The sequence below is a fragment of the Artibeus jamaicensis genome, unplaced genomic scaffold, assembly GCF_021234435.1.
Source record: "Artibeus jamaicensis isolate MK-2021 breed Jamaican fruit bat unplaced genomic scaffold, CSHL_Jam_final contig_3126, whole genome shotgun sequence".
NCBI lineage: Eukaryota > Metazoa > Chordata > Mammalia > Chiroptera > Phyllostomidae > Artibeus > Artibeus jamaicensis.
In genome coordinates, this window is record NW_026521723.1 from 5,723,823 (window position 1) to 5,737,266 (window position 13,444).

Here is a 13,444-nt window from a genome sequence, read left to right on the forward strand (position 1 = left end):
GTTGAGGGTTAAAAAATAAAAAATTGTTGGCTCTGTACCATCGTCTCATAAAGAACTTTTTGGAAAATTAATTCATGCCCTGAATTGTCATTCTGTGAAGAAAGCTATCGAAGTTACTGGAAGTGTTTTCAGTCATTTTCCAAATGGGGTGATGATGTGAGGACAATTAGAACATTTTCAGTCTATGTATTAATTAAAACCTGTTATCTGTTCTTTGTTTATAGTATAAAGATGCATTTATGAAGGCAAACCCTGGCTACAAATGGTGTCCTACCACAAACAAGCCTGTGAAATCCCCGGCACCCACTGTCAATCCACGAAAGAAATTATGGGCCTTCCCATCTGACTCTTCAAGAGACTTGCCAAGCCCCAAGAAAGCGAAGACTGAAGAAATGCCTCAGCTTAACTTTGGAATGGCCGGTGAGTTTAGACACTATTTCTACCTGTTCCTCAAGGACGGGGCAATACATTTAGGCAGTACTTTTCCCACATAATATGAAGAGAGAGGGAGAGAACCAAAACATATGACCAATAGGAAATAATGGCAAATATAATATAGGATGTCTTAAAGCTTTGGAGTATAGCATACATGAGTATATACAGTTAAAGAAAGGAGGTATAGACCAAGTGGTAGAGTCACTATACATATATGTGTGTGTGTGTGTATATATATGAATGCAGAGATGCAGAGATGTCAGGAGCTCAGGGAATTTTATAACATAACAAAATAGTTTAAAGACACGTACACAGTAGGCTGGCTCAGTAAGCACCTTAGTTACTGTGAATACTTAAAAGGCCACAATTATGTAGATCATCTGAGGATGTGACACGTCAAGAGTAAGAATATGAACGACTTCATTTCAGATCTGAAATGGATCTGACAGCTGTTTCTTGGAGGGAACTCCCATTCTACCTATCTCCGGCCCCCCCCATTCCTATACTGGCTGAACAAATTTAAAATTCCAGGTGGTCCCATTTATTATGGGACCTTTAATACTCTTTGGGTGGTAAGGAATGCTGAAGTATTTGTAACTGGGAGATAAGGTACTTAAACTCATCCTGTAAATGTCTCTGTCTTCCCTGGCTATTGCAAAGTAGTACTGAACAGAGGAATTTTCCAGGGTGAAATTGAGAGATTGGGCAGGGCGGAAGCCTTGAAGTTGATATTGAGCTATAGGGTTCCTATTTCATTATCACCAGCAGTTTTCTTCTAAATGAGAGCACTGAGCCATTGGTAATATGGAAAGTGAAGTTGAACAATATTGTAATGGCACTTCCTTTTTTTTAAATAGCCAGTAGGCCAAATCAATTTACTAGTTCAGTGTATGATTCATAGTATAACAATGTATGTGGTGCTATCATATATAAACCTAAGAAATGCATTCTAATATAATGGCTGCATTCTTGGAGAACAAAGCTTTCAGGTGATTGTCATATTAGGTATGTAGTATAACTCTTAAGTAAGCTTCCAAAATGATACTTCTGCATATCTCAGGAAAATCAAAACAGAGATCTTTGTTTTAACTGTCACTTTGTACAGTTTTAGCTTCAGACCACTTGCTAGTAGTCTTAGTGAGCATTCTGGACTTCCCAGATTATATCAGTTGGGATGTTTAAAAAAAAACATTATCAGGACCAATAAAGAGTATATGGACGATTTGCTTACAACTGCATTCTTTCAATTAATATTATTATTTTCCATTGCTTTTTCCTCCAATTTTAAATCTAGGTCAGTCTGTGCAGGTTTTTTTTACATTCAATATCTCTTCATAAATCAAAAATAATTGTAGATAAATTACAGAAAGCTGTGAATGATATCTGTTTATAGCATCATTTCTGACAGTTTATTAATCTACTTTTTATACCTACAAATTAGAAGTGGGACCTAGGCTTCAACCAAGATATCTACAGGTCAGCTTTTAAAAACTGTGTTCATTATAGCCAAAGTACAGGAAAGAAATTTTACAAAAAACACCTTTCTTGAATTTATCTTATTATGTAAGGGCTTGTTGGAAATAGATGCTGGAAATCTATGGTCAGAGCCCTTGTTAAATTAGGGTATAGTAAGTAACATTGGTCTGATAATTCCAGTTATTTCCTTTTCTATACAGTGAAAGCAAATTGATTTGCTTTTAATTAAAACATGGGCCATAGTTAGCTATTTGAATCTAAGGTATACTGTAAGGCATTCAGGGGCTAGTTTAAGCTTTTCCTCAACATGAAATCTCATGTTTTGTTTTCCCAGTGGTTCTTGTCATATGACATTTTGCTGTTTTGAATCACCTCAGAGCAGTCAGTTGCATGATTTCCAAGAAGGGAAAGCTGTGTAGAATTTAATTTAGTATAAGCTCTGTTGGTGAAAGGAAATCAGACTCTTTATATAAACTTTGGATATTTCTAAATAATACTATATAAATATTCATATAAAGCATGATAATTTCTTGGTCTGTATTTTAGTATCTTTACAGCAAATTTCTTGGAAAGTCACATGGGCATATAATGTAAATAAAATGATCATATCAGTATGTTTCTATTTTACCGTGTAATCTGAGCTAACAGGTTTTTGTCTTTAGTGGAGAGCAGTCACCCAATCCTCCTGATCTCTAAACCGGCACCTTCAAATGTATTTAGCTTCCCAAAGAACCAAATTAAACTTTTCCATTTTGCTAAACTCATTTTCTCCTCTTGATTTTTACTTTTAAATAGATTTAAGTATCTTAACAGCCACAATAGTTCTTAACCAGCAAAAAGTCTTGTTTCTTCAAATGAGCATGTTCCTTCATGTTCCTGCATGTTCTGTATGTGTGTCTTTCCTTGTGGCTACCTTTTAACATTAAGTCTTAACCACCTGATCATTTGGTGACGTATTTTCCCCTCTAATAACCTCTTCCTCTTTTTTTAAACTGCCTCATATTTTCTTTTCAGTTTTTAAAAAATTGTATAAAAAATGTGGTCAGGGTTGCTTCATGAGTTCTTATACTTAAGGTCATACCTTTAAACAAAAATTTAAAAAAAAAAAAAAAGAGAGAAGAAACTCCCAAATGTCTTTAAGCAACAGTATACCTCACCCTCACTTTTAATTGTAGACTCCTGAATTAAAAAATCATTTAACAAGTGCCTCCATGCATATGATAGGTACTGAATTAGGTATTTTCACATATATTATTTAGTTGAAGTTCTGAAATTTAATTCATATAACTTTCAGGAATATAGGTTTCTAATTGTCTGTAGTACTTTCTTTGTTTATGTATAACTTGGGTCATAGATCTACCTACCACTTTGCTGTTTTTATTTTGTTTTTCTGTTTCTGTTGATTATTGAAGGACTGAAAACAAAGACCTTTGGTGGTATGAAAAACATTCATTTTGAGAAGGGCCTGACTCTACCCCTAAGATTTAGTGTATCAAAAAGACATCATTGTTAATTTTAAGTTTTAAAGAAAGATTATTTGAACCAAGCCTACTAGATTTTGCAGGCCCATTTAAAAAAAAATTTTCTCTAGTCTTTAGTTTCTGATAGCCTGGTTCTTTTTATCAGCCCTGATTTTAAATAGCAGAGACAACGATTTGAGGATAACAATCCCAAACTTCTTAGAAGATAATTATAAGCACTCTTCTGTTTAAAAAAAAGAAACCCATCTATGCCCTCCATGCAGTAAGGGAAGAAACATCACATAAAGGAGATAGTTCATGTTATAAGCAGCTGTGGTGTTGAAGGATGTATTTATGTTGGAATGGTGGGACTACAGTGGTATTTAAAGTGCTGATAAAAGTTGAGTACTAAGTACATATATGCCAAGCATAAAGAGTTTTGAAAAGGCTTTTATAGAAAGCTATATGTGGTTCTGTTGGATTTCTGACAGCTATTATTTGAGTTTTCTTTTTACTCTGTGTCACTTATATGTACTTCATGATTGTAAATTGATGATTGATTTGTTTTTTACTTAGATCCTACTCAAATGGGAGGACTGAGCATGCTTCTTTTAGCTGGAGAACATGCCCTTGGCACATCAGAGGTAAGTCAGTTCCTCATTCCTCTCCATTCTGCTCATGCAGACATTTGTATTCTGTTCACACATTGGTTCTGCACATTCAATGTTTGCAGATCATGAACAAACTTTACTTTTGTTTTCATTGAGCTCTGTATGTGCATTATATTTTGCCTTGGGGGTAACAGAAGTGGTGTTAATGAGCCCAAGAGGACACAACCACAAGTCAGATACATGTCAGTTACCCTTAGCTCAGGGTCCGTGAGCTAAGGAGTAAGAAATGTAAGAAATGCCATGTACAGATCCTAGCCTTTGCCACGACTTTGTCCTGTGTCTGTGGGGTGGATCCTGTGATTCATTCAGTCCTATTCATAACATCTCTTACTTTTGTGATGTCCTCATTCAGACTTGCTAGGGAAAAAATGAGATATTTTAAAGCATGAAACTTCCATCTTTCTTGTACCTGAATAAATCCAAACTTCCATTTAAAAAAATCAAGAGACATGGCATTCCAGGTTATTTTATTCTTTAAAATGGAAAATGAAAAGGACCGAGGCCCTCATGACCTTGGTTTTATGATCTTTTACTCCCTGTATAGTTATCAGTCTGCTTATGCTAAACATTTTTAGGCATGGTTTTGATGTGCAGGTAGTAGCACTTAACCATGCATAGTTTGCATTTGTGGAATTCTTCCTTTTTCCAGACTCATTTAACAGAGACCAGATGAATTAACCTGAAGGTCATGTTATTTTACCATACTCAGGAACCGGGGATGGAAATTTTTCAGTTCCCCACCAGAGTTGCTATGGAGGGCAAAATAGCAGTCGGCTCAATTTAATTTCATTCATTTATATATATATATATATATTTTTTTACTTTCTTTTTTAAAATTGTATGTCATACAAATGACAGTTGAAACCTGTTCAAATAGTGATTTTAGATGATACCATATAAGATTTTTACATCACAAAAGCCTTTTATTATAAGTAGTTTACATTTGGGATCCATAGTAGTTGACCAGATGTTCAGTTTAACTTATTTTGAGTTCATTCAATTCAGTGGAGGAAAAAGTAAGTTGGTGGACTGGTAGTTATTTTACATTGTACTAATGTTCAGCTGAAAAAAGTAAATACGTCACTATGTGCCTCTGCATACTTATTCAGTGTGTTTGACCTCCTAACACAATAGTGTTTTTGAGCACTATTTCACTTCCTAACACATGGCTTCTACCTAATAGCAATCAGACCAACTCTCACTTGGGTGTAGATACCCGAAGAGTGTCCCGAAAGGTGAATGTTGTGGACGTTGGAATAATAATGCACACTTGACCTTTCAACATAGGCTGACTCATAATTTCCAGCCAAGCATTGTATTGTGAAAGTCAGCATCATCTTCTCTATCGGATTAGATCACAATGATGTTTTTCTTCCCAACATCTATTAACATTCTTTCTAACATTGAGAAACAAATGTAAACCGATAAACAGCTGGTGAACTTACAGATAGACAAAAATGCTAGTTAAACAAAAGAATGCTTTTTCCTCTTTGCTTGAAGTTTGACTCCTGGCCTCTTTCTAGTGAGAATTTGTCCTCCTCCTCACTTTTAAAAACAGCAGAGTTCTGACACAAGCAGTGTTCAATTCTTTATTCCTGACAAAGAGGGGAAACCATTTTGAGAATTCTCAAGCTACAGAAACAAAGCTAAATGGCTTCAAGAAGTGAATCATATAGAAGGGAATCAGCTAAGGAAGAAGTTGCCAGCAGTTAGGTCTTTAAGAACCACTCCTAAGAAGAAACTTTTTTATACCCACTTGCTCTTTCAAATGATTTATTTCTTGTTGCTGTAGAAAAGGAAGTACTTAATAAAGTGACAAGATAATATACATTCACTGCAATCATATGATGGAGGAAGTGAAGAATGGAAAAATGCTACAAACTAAGGTTATTAATAAGAAATATCCTTAGGCATAAATAGAAAAAAATAATTTTGAACAACTGCTGCTTTTATGAAGAAAAACTCAGCCATTTCTGGGCACTTTTATTTCTTACCATTTTGGGTGGGACGTTTGAGCTGTTTATCAAAATGAAATTAGCTTTTGACAATCTAAGTTAAAACCACTGTCCATTTTAGCTGAAACTGCCCATCCTGCCCAGCCTCTCCCATTTGTCAGCACTGAGGCTTACAAGATCAAGTCTTTTCACCCAACTTGCTTGGCAGTCATCTCCCAAGCTACACTGCTCAAGGCAGTGATGAACTTGGATGAGCCCCTCAGTCTTCCAGACATGGATCCAAGGGGTAGAAGTTGTTTGTAGAAGTGGCCTGTAGTCTGTGCTGGTGTAATAATGGAACTTTACGCATGGCATGAAATCAGTAGTCTGGTGCCCTGGGTAAAACCAGGGACTTTTACTTTCAGCCAGACGATTTGACCTGTATTCTAATAGGGGGATTGCTCAGGTCTGTGCAGTGTTTTTTGGTTATGCTGTCCAGGATATCCAAGCCAGGGTCCTTCTCAGCTGTAGCTGAATCCTGGTATCAGCCAGCCAAGTGCAGTGCTTCAGTACCAGGTTCTCTTTAACCTGATTTAGGTTTAATTAAGAGTGGCTTTATTGTAGTCCTTAAAAACGTTTTGAAGGATTATCTTGGATGTAATATGCTTAGAGTTAATTCGCCTGTGTTTAAGATCAAGTCCGTTTCAGAGCTTCATTTAACATCTCATATTAAATGGAAATAAGTGATCACTCAGATACTCTGAAGGACACCTCGAAAAAGCCACCACTTGTATGAAAGGCGGGATCACACTGAATGAGGGTGAACATCAGATCACTGGACATTGAATTCTCGCAGGATCTTTATACTTGAACTCTGAAATGGAATCCTCTGTCCCCAAACCCTCTTTTCCCATAGCAGACAAGCCCATACCCCATGCACCTCAAAACCTTCTTCCTTCTCTCAAATTCCCTCTTTTAGTGTAAGGCTTTAACTTACCTTAGAAACACTGGCCTTCTCTGGCCTCTCTTCCTTTTCCTTAGCTCTAACATCTTTCTAAACAATTACTGAGGCCTCGAAAATACCATCTTTGATTTCATTGGGGCCCCACATCTCAGCTGGTTTATTTCCTTAACCTTCTAATTGGTTTCTTGCCTCCAGTCCCTCCCCAGCCAAGGTCATCTTGCACTTCACTGACAGAATTATCTAACTGTACATCTCTCATGATGCAGCTCCTGTGACTAAAAACCTTGGCTGGCTCCCCGTTACCTTCAGTTTACTTTTCACACTTAACACAGAATTCAAATCCTCTCAGTCTGATTCATCTCCCATTCCATTCTCAGCCATCTTAACCTTTGGCCACACTCGGAAAGTCACTGTTTCTCACACATACAGAACCCTTGCCTTCATACTTTTCCTCCTGTTGTTACCATGTCATTTCTACAATCCTGGTGTTTCTTGTAGGTATATCTCCGATGTTACTTATCTTCTTTCACCTGTCCCCAAAAAGGACGGAGGCCGCTTCGCTGTCCTCCCATAGACTTTGTAATATTCCACCATTATGCACTTACATTCTTACATGTGTAGCTCCCTCCTGCATTTGAACAGCAAGCAGTTTAAGGACCAAACACATTCCCTTAATCTTATTTTATTTCCCAGTGGAATGTAAGCTTCTTGAAAGCAGCAGTCTTTGGGCTGACACATAATAGGGGTTCACTGAGTATTTGTTGAAGGAATGAGTATTCAATAAATATTTGAATTAGCAAAGGCAGGAATGTATAATTCAGATACAACACTTACCCTTTTTGTTGATTGTGTTCATCACAATCCAACTGTGGGTGGCTCTGGTCTTGTACCTTCTGAAGTAGGAACAGGCTCTTGATAATATGTAGCTTTCCAAAGCACTTGCGATACATTTGACTGTGTGATCTTGTTTTATATAAGGGTCCTGGGTTGTGTTTATCTGTATTCGGTTTTCAAGATCTGAATTGCATCTGTGGGGAAAATATACTACTTCATCATAATTCTTAATTATACTAATCATTTCTCTTCCTTGGCTATTGTGAATTATAGCTAAATCAAAGGGAAGATTGGGTCTAAAGGAAGTTGAGTATGTGGTTAACTTTGCTTTTGAAATCACTGTAGCTGTTTTCTTTCTTGGGTATATAGCTACACCTAGTGGCTTTATGGGTTATTTCAGACTCTTTCTAGAAACAGCTTACTGGGGTTTTTCCTCTCTTTATTTAACCCCTGTTTATTCAGTATCTATTTTTTCTCATAATTAATGAACACATACCTTAGACTCTTTATATTCTGTTATGTTCATCATAGGAATGGTTATCGGGGAATGGATGTTTACCCATAAAAAGCACGCTTCACCTGATAAGTAATTCAGAGTACTGTAAATAGAAACAGGTGACAAAACCTAGGGTCCTCTGACTAGTAACATTACTTAAATAGGAACCTTTTATGGGAAATACTCTATTCATGTTGTGTGGATCCAACCCAGATTTCTTTACCAAGTACATGTGTGCATATTATACATGCATAAAAATTCACCTTACATTGGATGCCTTATTTATCAAGCACTGAAGAAAGAAATCTACATACATACACCTTCCATACCATTGAACCATTTTTACATTTTGAGATTTTAGATGGAAAAAACATCTAGCATGTATCACATGCATTTCTGCCTTATAATAACATGCATTTTATAATTCTTATCCTGACAACTTAGAATCACAGTTACAAATATTACTGCAGTGGACTGATGCCTTCAGGAGAAACTTTCGGGCCATTTGCCCTACTTTAATTTCTGTTCGATAGATCACAATACTTTGTCAGCATTTTGTCTATTCTTTTTGGCTTTTCTTATTTCCCTATGTCTTCTTGTTGCTGGCACTGTTTTTTCTTAACCTCCTTCCTTTTTCTTCAGCCCACTCATGGCCCCATCTGATTTTCGGCTTCTGTTCTTCTGTAGACTAGAGAGTCAGGTGATCGCGTAGTTGTAGCATGATTCTCCGGGCTACTAATTGTGCTGTCTTTCCATTTTGTGGCACTGAAGATATATGTTAAATCCACACTGCTTTAATGTAAGAGTAACTAGATTTTTTAGTGAGGACATTGTCCACTAGAGTAAAATGTGTAGCTTTAGTGATTCTCTTACTGTTGTTTTAACCACTGGACAGCCTTTGTCGTGAGACTCTTCGTATTCACACACACAGAGAATCACGTCAGTCAACAGACACTCGTTGTCTGCTGTGTGTCCAGTGCACGGTGAGCACAAGCACACATGCATAGGCTTCGACTGCATAGTGCAGTTGGCATAACACAGGCAGCGTTATGCACATACGTCGGTGATTATTTACATTCGAATTCTCCATTTAAGAAGACAGTTTTACTTAAGGCCATCAGAACATTTTGCAGAGAGTCTTATTTAACTTTAAGACTGCATAGGCTTGTATAGTTATGGCCAAGTATTCTATAAATGCCATTTGAAAGAGAGTTGACTTCCCTTCTTATAATTAATATGAACTCTAATTAAGCCATTGTGTAATTTAACTCCTTATAAATGGTAACTACTTTTCATGCATCGTGGGCTCTGAAATAAAAATATATATATTATATAACCCTGGCTGATACTGCTCAGTGGATTGGGTCTTGGTCTGCAAACCAAAGGGTCACTGGTTCACATCCCAGTCAGAACACATTCTTGGCTTGCTGGCCAGGTTCCCAGTAGGAGGCACGCAAGAAGCAACTGCACATGAATGTTTCTTTCCCTTTCTTTCTCCTTCCCTTCTGCTCTATCTAAAAATAAATAAAATCTTTTAAAAAATTCTCCACTTAAAGAAATTAAAATATATATTATTTAGGTTTTATGCAGTATATATAGCTACTTTAAATGATAACATTTAATTTGTTTTTTTCTAAATTTATATCAAACATATTTGTTTTTTCTAACATATTTAATTTGTTTTTTTCTAAATTTAATGTTAGTTGTAAATTTACAACTAATATTATTAAAATTTCATAAAGACACTTTATAATTTTCATTTATTCTTACACATGATTTTGAGGCAAATCTTGATAATTTGCCAAGATATCTAGGGGCTAAAGACACAGGGTTTCTTTATAAACCAGGACAGTATTGATTTTTTCCATTATTTCTAAACTACAAGATAAAGATGTATTTTGTTCAAGTACTTATTCTAAAAAGGAACTTTTGGTGGCTTGTAATTTCAAGATTTGCTAGCCTTTTTTATAGTGCGTTTTATGTTGGGGACCAAATAACACTAGTGGGGCATTAGACACACAACTCATCAAATAGTCAATTACCAGTAACGGAGTCAGGCTAAACACAGGTGGTGAATGAGTTGAAACTTTGCACCTTCTCTGTGAAGCTTTTCTCTGAGAGAAGGTGGCCATTACTCTTTCAAATACGAAAGTGACCATTAAAATTTTAAATGCTTGCCATTTCTTAGGGGGCTGTGACACTTTTCAGAATCACATATTCAGTGTCTAATGAAGAGGTTCAGTGAGAAACTGTTTACAAGAATATAACCTTGGTGACTGTGAGCTCTTTGCATTGGATTCAGCCATCTAATATAATCACTAGCTGCTATTAAAATTACATTGGAAAAGGCTTAACAACTCAGAATAATTCATGCATTTTTTAAAAAGAACATTTGATAACTATAGTACAGTATCTCATTTTTATTGAAAATACCTATTTACACAACTGGAAGAATATACATAGAATATAACAGTGCTTATCTTTAGAAGATAACATTGTAGATGATTTTCCTGCTCTGTTGTTGTTTTTTTTTTTTAAGATTTTCATGGTGGACTTGGATAGTCTCTTGTCAGAAATGTTCATGGTGAAGCAACATATTAGAGAAACACAGGACATGAAAGAAATAGATAAGTCTTTGGATTTGATGGCAGAAAGCCACAAGATCAAATAGGCATCATTGTAGAAATTTTTCTTGAGTGACTGTTAACTTTCTAAAATGCATTGTGTTGCTCATCTGCTGTGTATGGCATTATTTACAGTCAAGTGGCCCCTTGTACATAACTAGTTTTTTTGTCACAGTATTGCCTCAGATTGGGGCAGTCAGAGCCGTTCATTCTTCACATAGGAATGCTTTAGGTGGTGCTCGTCTTCTGTTGCAACCCAGAAGCTGTTCTGTGACGCCTCATGCCACCTCTGTCTGTTTCAGGTACCCTCCAGCACCTGCAGGCCCGATGCCTCGGAGTCCCCCGAGTTGCGTCAGAAGTCACCACTATTTCAGTTTGCTGAGGTAATGTATTGCAATTTATACTTAATAAGGAATTTGTAAAATGAGCTTAAATTTAAGCTAGTGACCGTAACTTAAAGCAATGAAGAATTCTGCTTAGCTCAATTAACCATAAATGGGAAGATAGAATGAAAAATTTTAAAGATATTTTGGAACTCCAGAACTTTTTCTTTCATGATGTCAGGTGGATAAAAAACATACACAGAACCTTTATATATTCTTATATTGACTGATTTTTTTTTGTATTTTTAGTTGTTTAGTTTATTTACATTTGAATACAATGCTTATATATTTGGACTAATTTTGACTATTCTAATGTCTTCTATTTGTCCTAATATATCTTAATGTCATTTTCCTTTTGTTGTGAAACTTTATGTTCAGTCTCTTAATTAAGGAATAATTATATGTTTATAAAAGCTCATTATTAAGTCATGCTGAATATTAGTACACTTAAACCTTTTTATTCATGGATAGTAAAATTAAGAATTGAATTATTGTTAGAACTTAGTTACTTATCAGATGTTAAAGCAACTCATGGTTGTTCATTGGCTATGTATTCTTTGTTTTTTAGTATCCTTTTCATTGGAACTTTAGCATGCAGCAGCAGTTTCTGAAGTTCTTACTGTCTTTTGTCAAACCTGTTGGGCTCCACACATCTCTAGCATTAGTTAAAAGGGACGGTGCAGAAAAGAGTTGATGGTAGCAAGTATAAAGGTTAAGGCTGCTTCACTAAATATCCTCATTTACTCTAGAACTCAATATGGAGCCATCATTGATTAATTTTTTTCTGAACTTGAAAGTACATGGTCTTCTCTTGATCGCTTGAACTGTCTTTCGCAAGACCTTTCACACTGCACCTTCCTCTGGTGTGTAACAGTTTTGTACAAGGAGAGGGTATTTTTAGTTTCAGATTTTTTTCCCTCTCTAGTGTTCTTTTCCTAGTGTTTCTCAACATTTTTATTGGTAAACTGCTTTTTACAGTAGCCATTCCTTTTAAGACACTGTTTATAATACACCTAAATGCCCTGCAGATAGTAGTATAGGAATGTTGTATGTTTGCTAACATAATACTTACCTGTCGATTTCCTTTCTGCCTCTTTGTCAGATGTGCCATGAATTCCAATTGCCTTGTATTTGTTTCTTAAAGCATTCATGTAATAGAAGATTCACTCTGCGCTCCCTTTTCTCCAGTAGTTATAGACATGTTAAATAATGCTGATCCCAGCTTTGAAAGCAGAGATGCCTAACCATTGATCTCTGAACCCTTAAGGATCTAGTGAAATCTCTGAATTTTACATGAAGTTTGGTTGGATTGGCATATGTGCAATTTTGGGGGTTCTACAGCATATGGAAGATTCCCAAGAGATTTTCTGACCCTGTTGTTTTATATAAAGGGTCCCTGGTGTAATATTTCTTCAGGAGCTCCCTACTCATGTTGTTAACCGAATATCTTCTTTATCCAAATATTAACGTGTAAAACATCCTTTTCTTGAGAAACTTGTGAAATTCTTTACAAAAACTGTAGATGGTTTATGCCACTGGTTCATTTTGTTCACTGTCCAATTTAAGCCTTGAAGGAAGACATTTTTCCTTATGTAAACTGTTTATCTTCCCAGTTGTCTAGGGAAGGAGGGTTGGTAGGAGTGAAGAGCAGTGACTGAAGTCAGCTCTACCCAGTTCATAATTCCTGGGACTTCAGGAAAACCCTTGTGGGTTCATATTTACAGTCTGTCACAACTTGCACATGGTTGTCTTCTGAAATGATAGGTTTCACAATTTGACCAAGAAGAGGTCTACAGTTTTGTCCCCAAATGTCCTCACTGTCTCCAGAGCACTTGGTTAATCTTAACCATTTATGATAGTTTGTTTATATTTAGTTTGTTAAAACACTTTGGAGATCTTTTTTCATTTATACTGATATTTATTCTAAACGTGGCTACATGTCTGCTCCTGACTGGCGTGGCTGGCACATGCCTGGCTTGCAGGTTCTGTTGGGGCACATATGAGAGACGACCAATTGATGTTTCTTGCATCAATGTTTCTCATCCTCTCTTTCTCCCTCCCTTCCTCTCTAAAATAAATAAATAAATAAAAAGGCTTATATGTCTGATTCAGAACTTACAGTGGAATTAAAATTTTTCTGATGGCTTCAGCACTGTATAAAGTCAGT

General features: G+C 36.1%; 1 protein-coding gene across 20 annotated transcripts in view; it reads left to right on the forward strand.

The window, feature by feature from the left end:
• Nucleotides 1-13,444, forward strand: part of BBX (BBX high mobility group box domain containing) — a 255,771-nt gene that overhangs the window by 185,017 nt on the left and 57,310 nt on the right. For all 20 annotated transcript variants that reach the window (XM_053663008.1, XM_053663007.1, XM_037148879.2 and 17 more), the window contains 3 exons: nucleotides 225-420; nucleotides 3,948-4,015; nucleotides 11,197-11,277. In XM_053663008.1, the coding sequence (XP_053518983.1) occupies nucleotides 225-420; nucleotides 3,948-4,015; nucleotides 11,197-11,277 (345 nt within the window). The remainder of the gene's footprint in view (nucleotides 1-224; nucleotides 421-3,947; nucleotides 4,016-11,196; nucleotides 11,278-13,444) is intronic.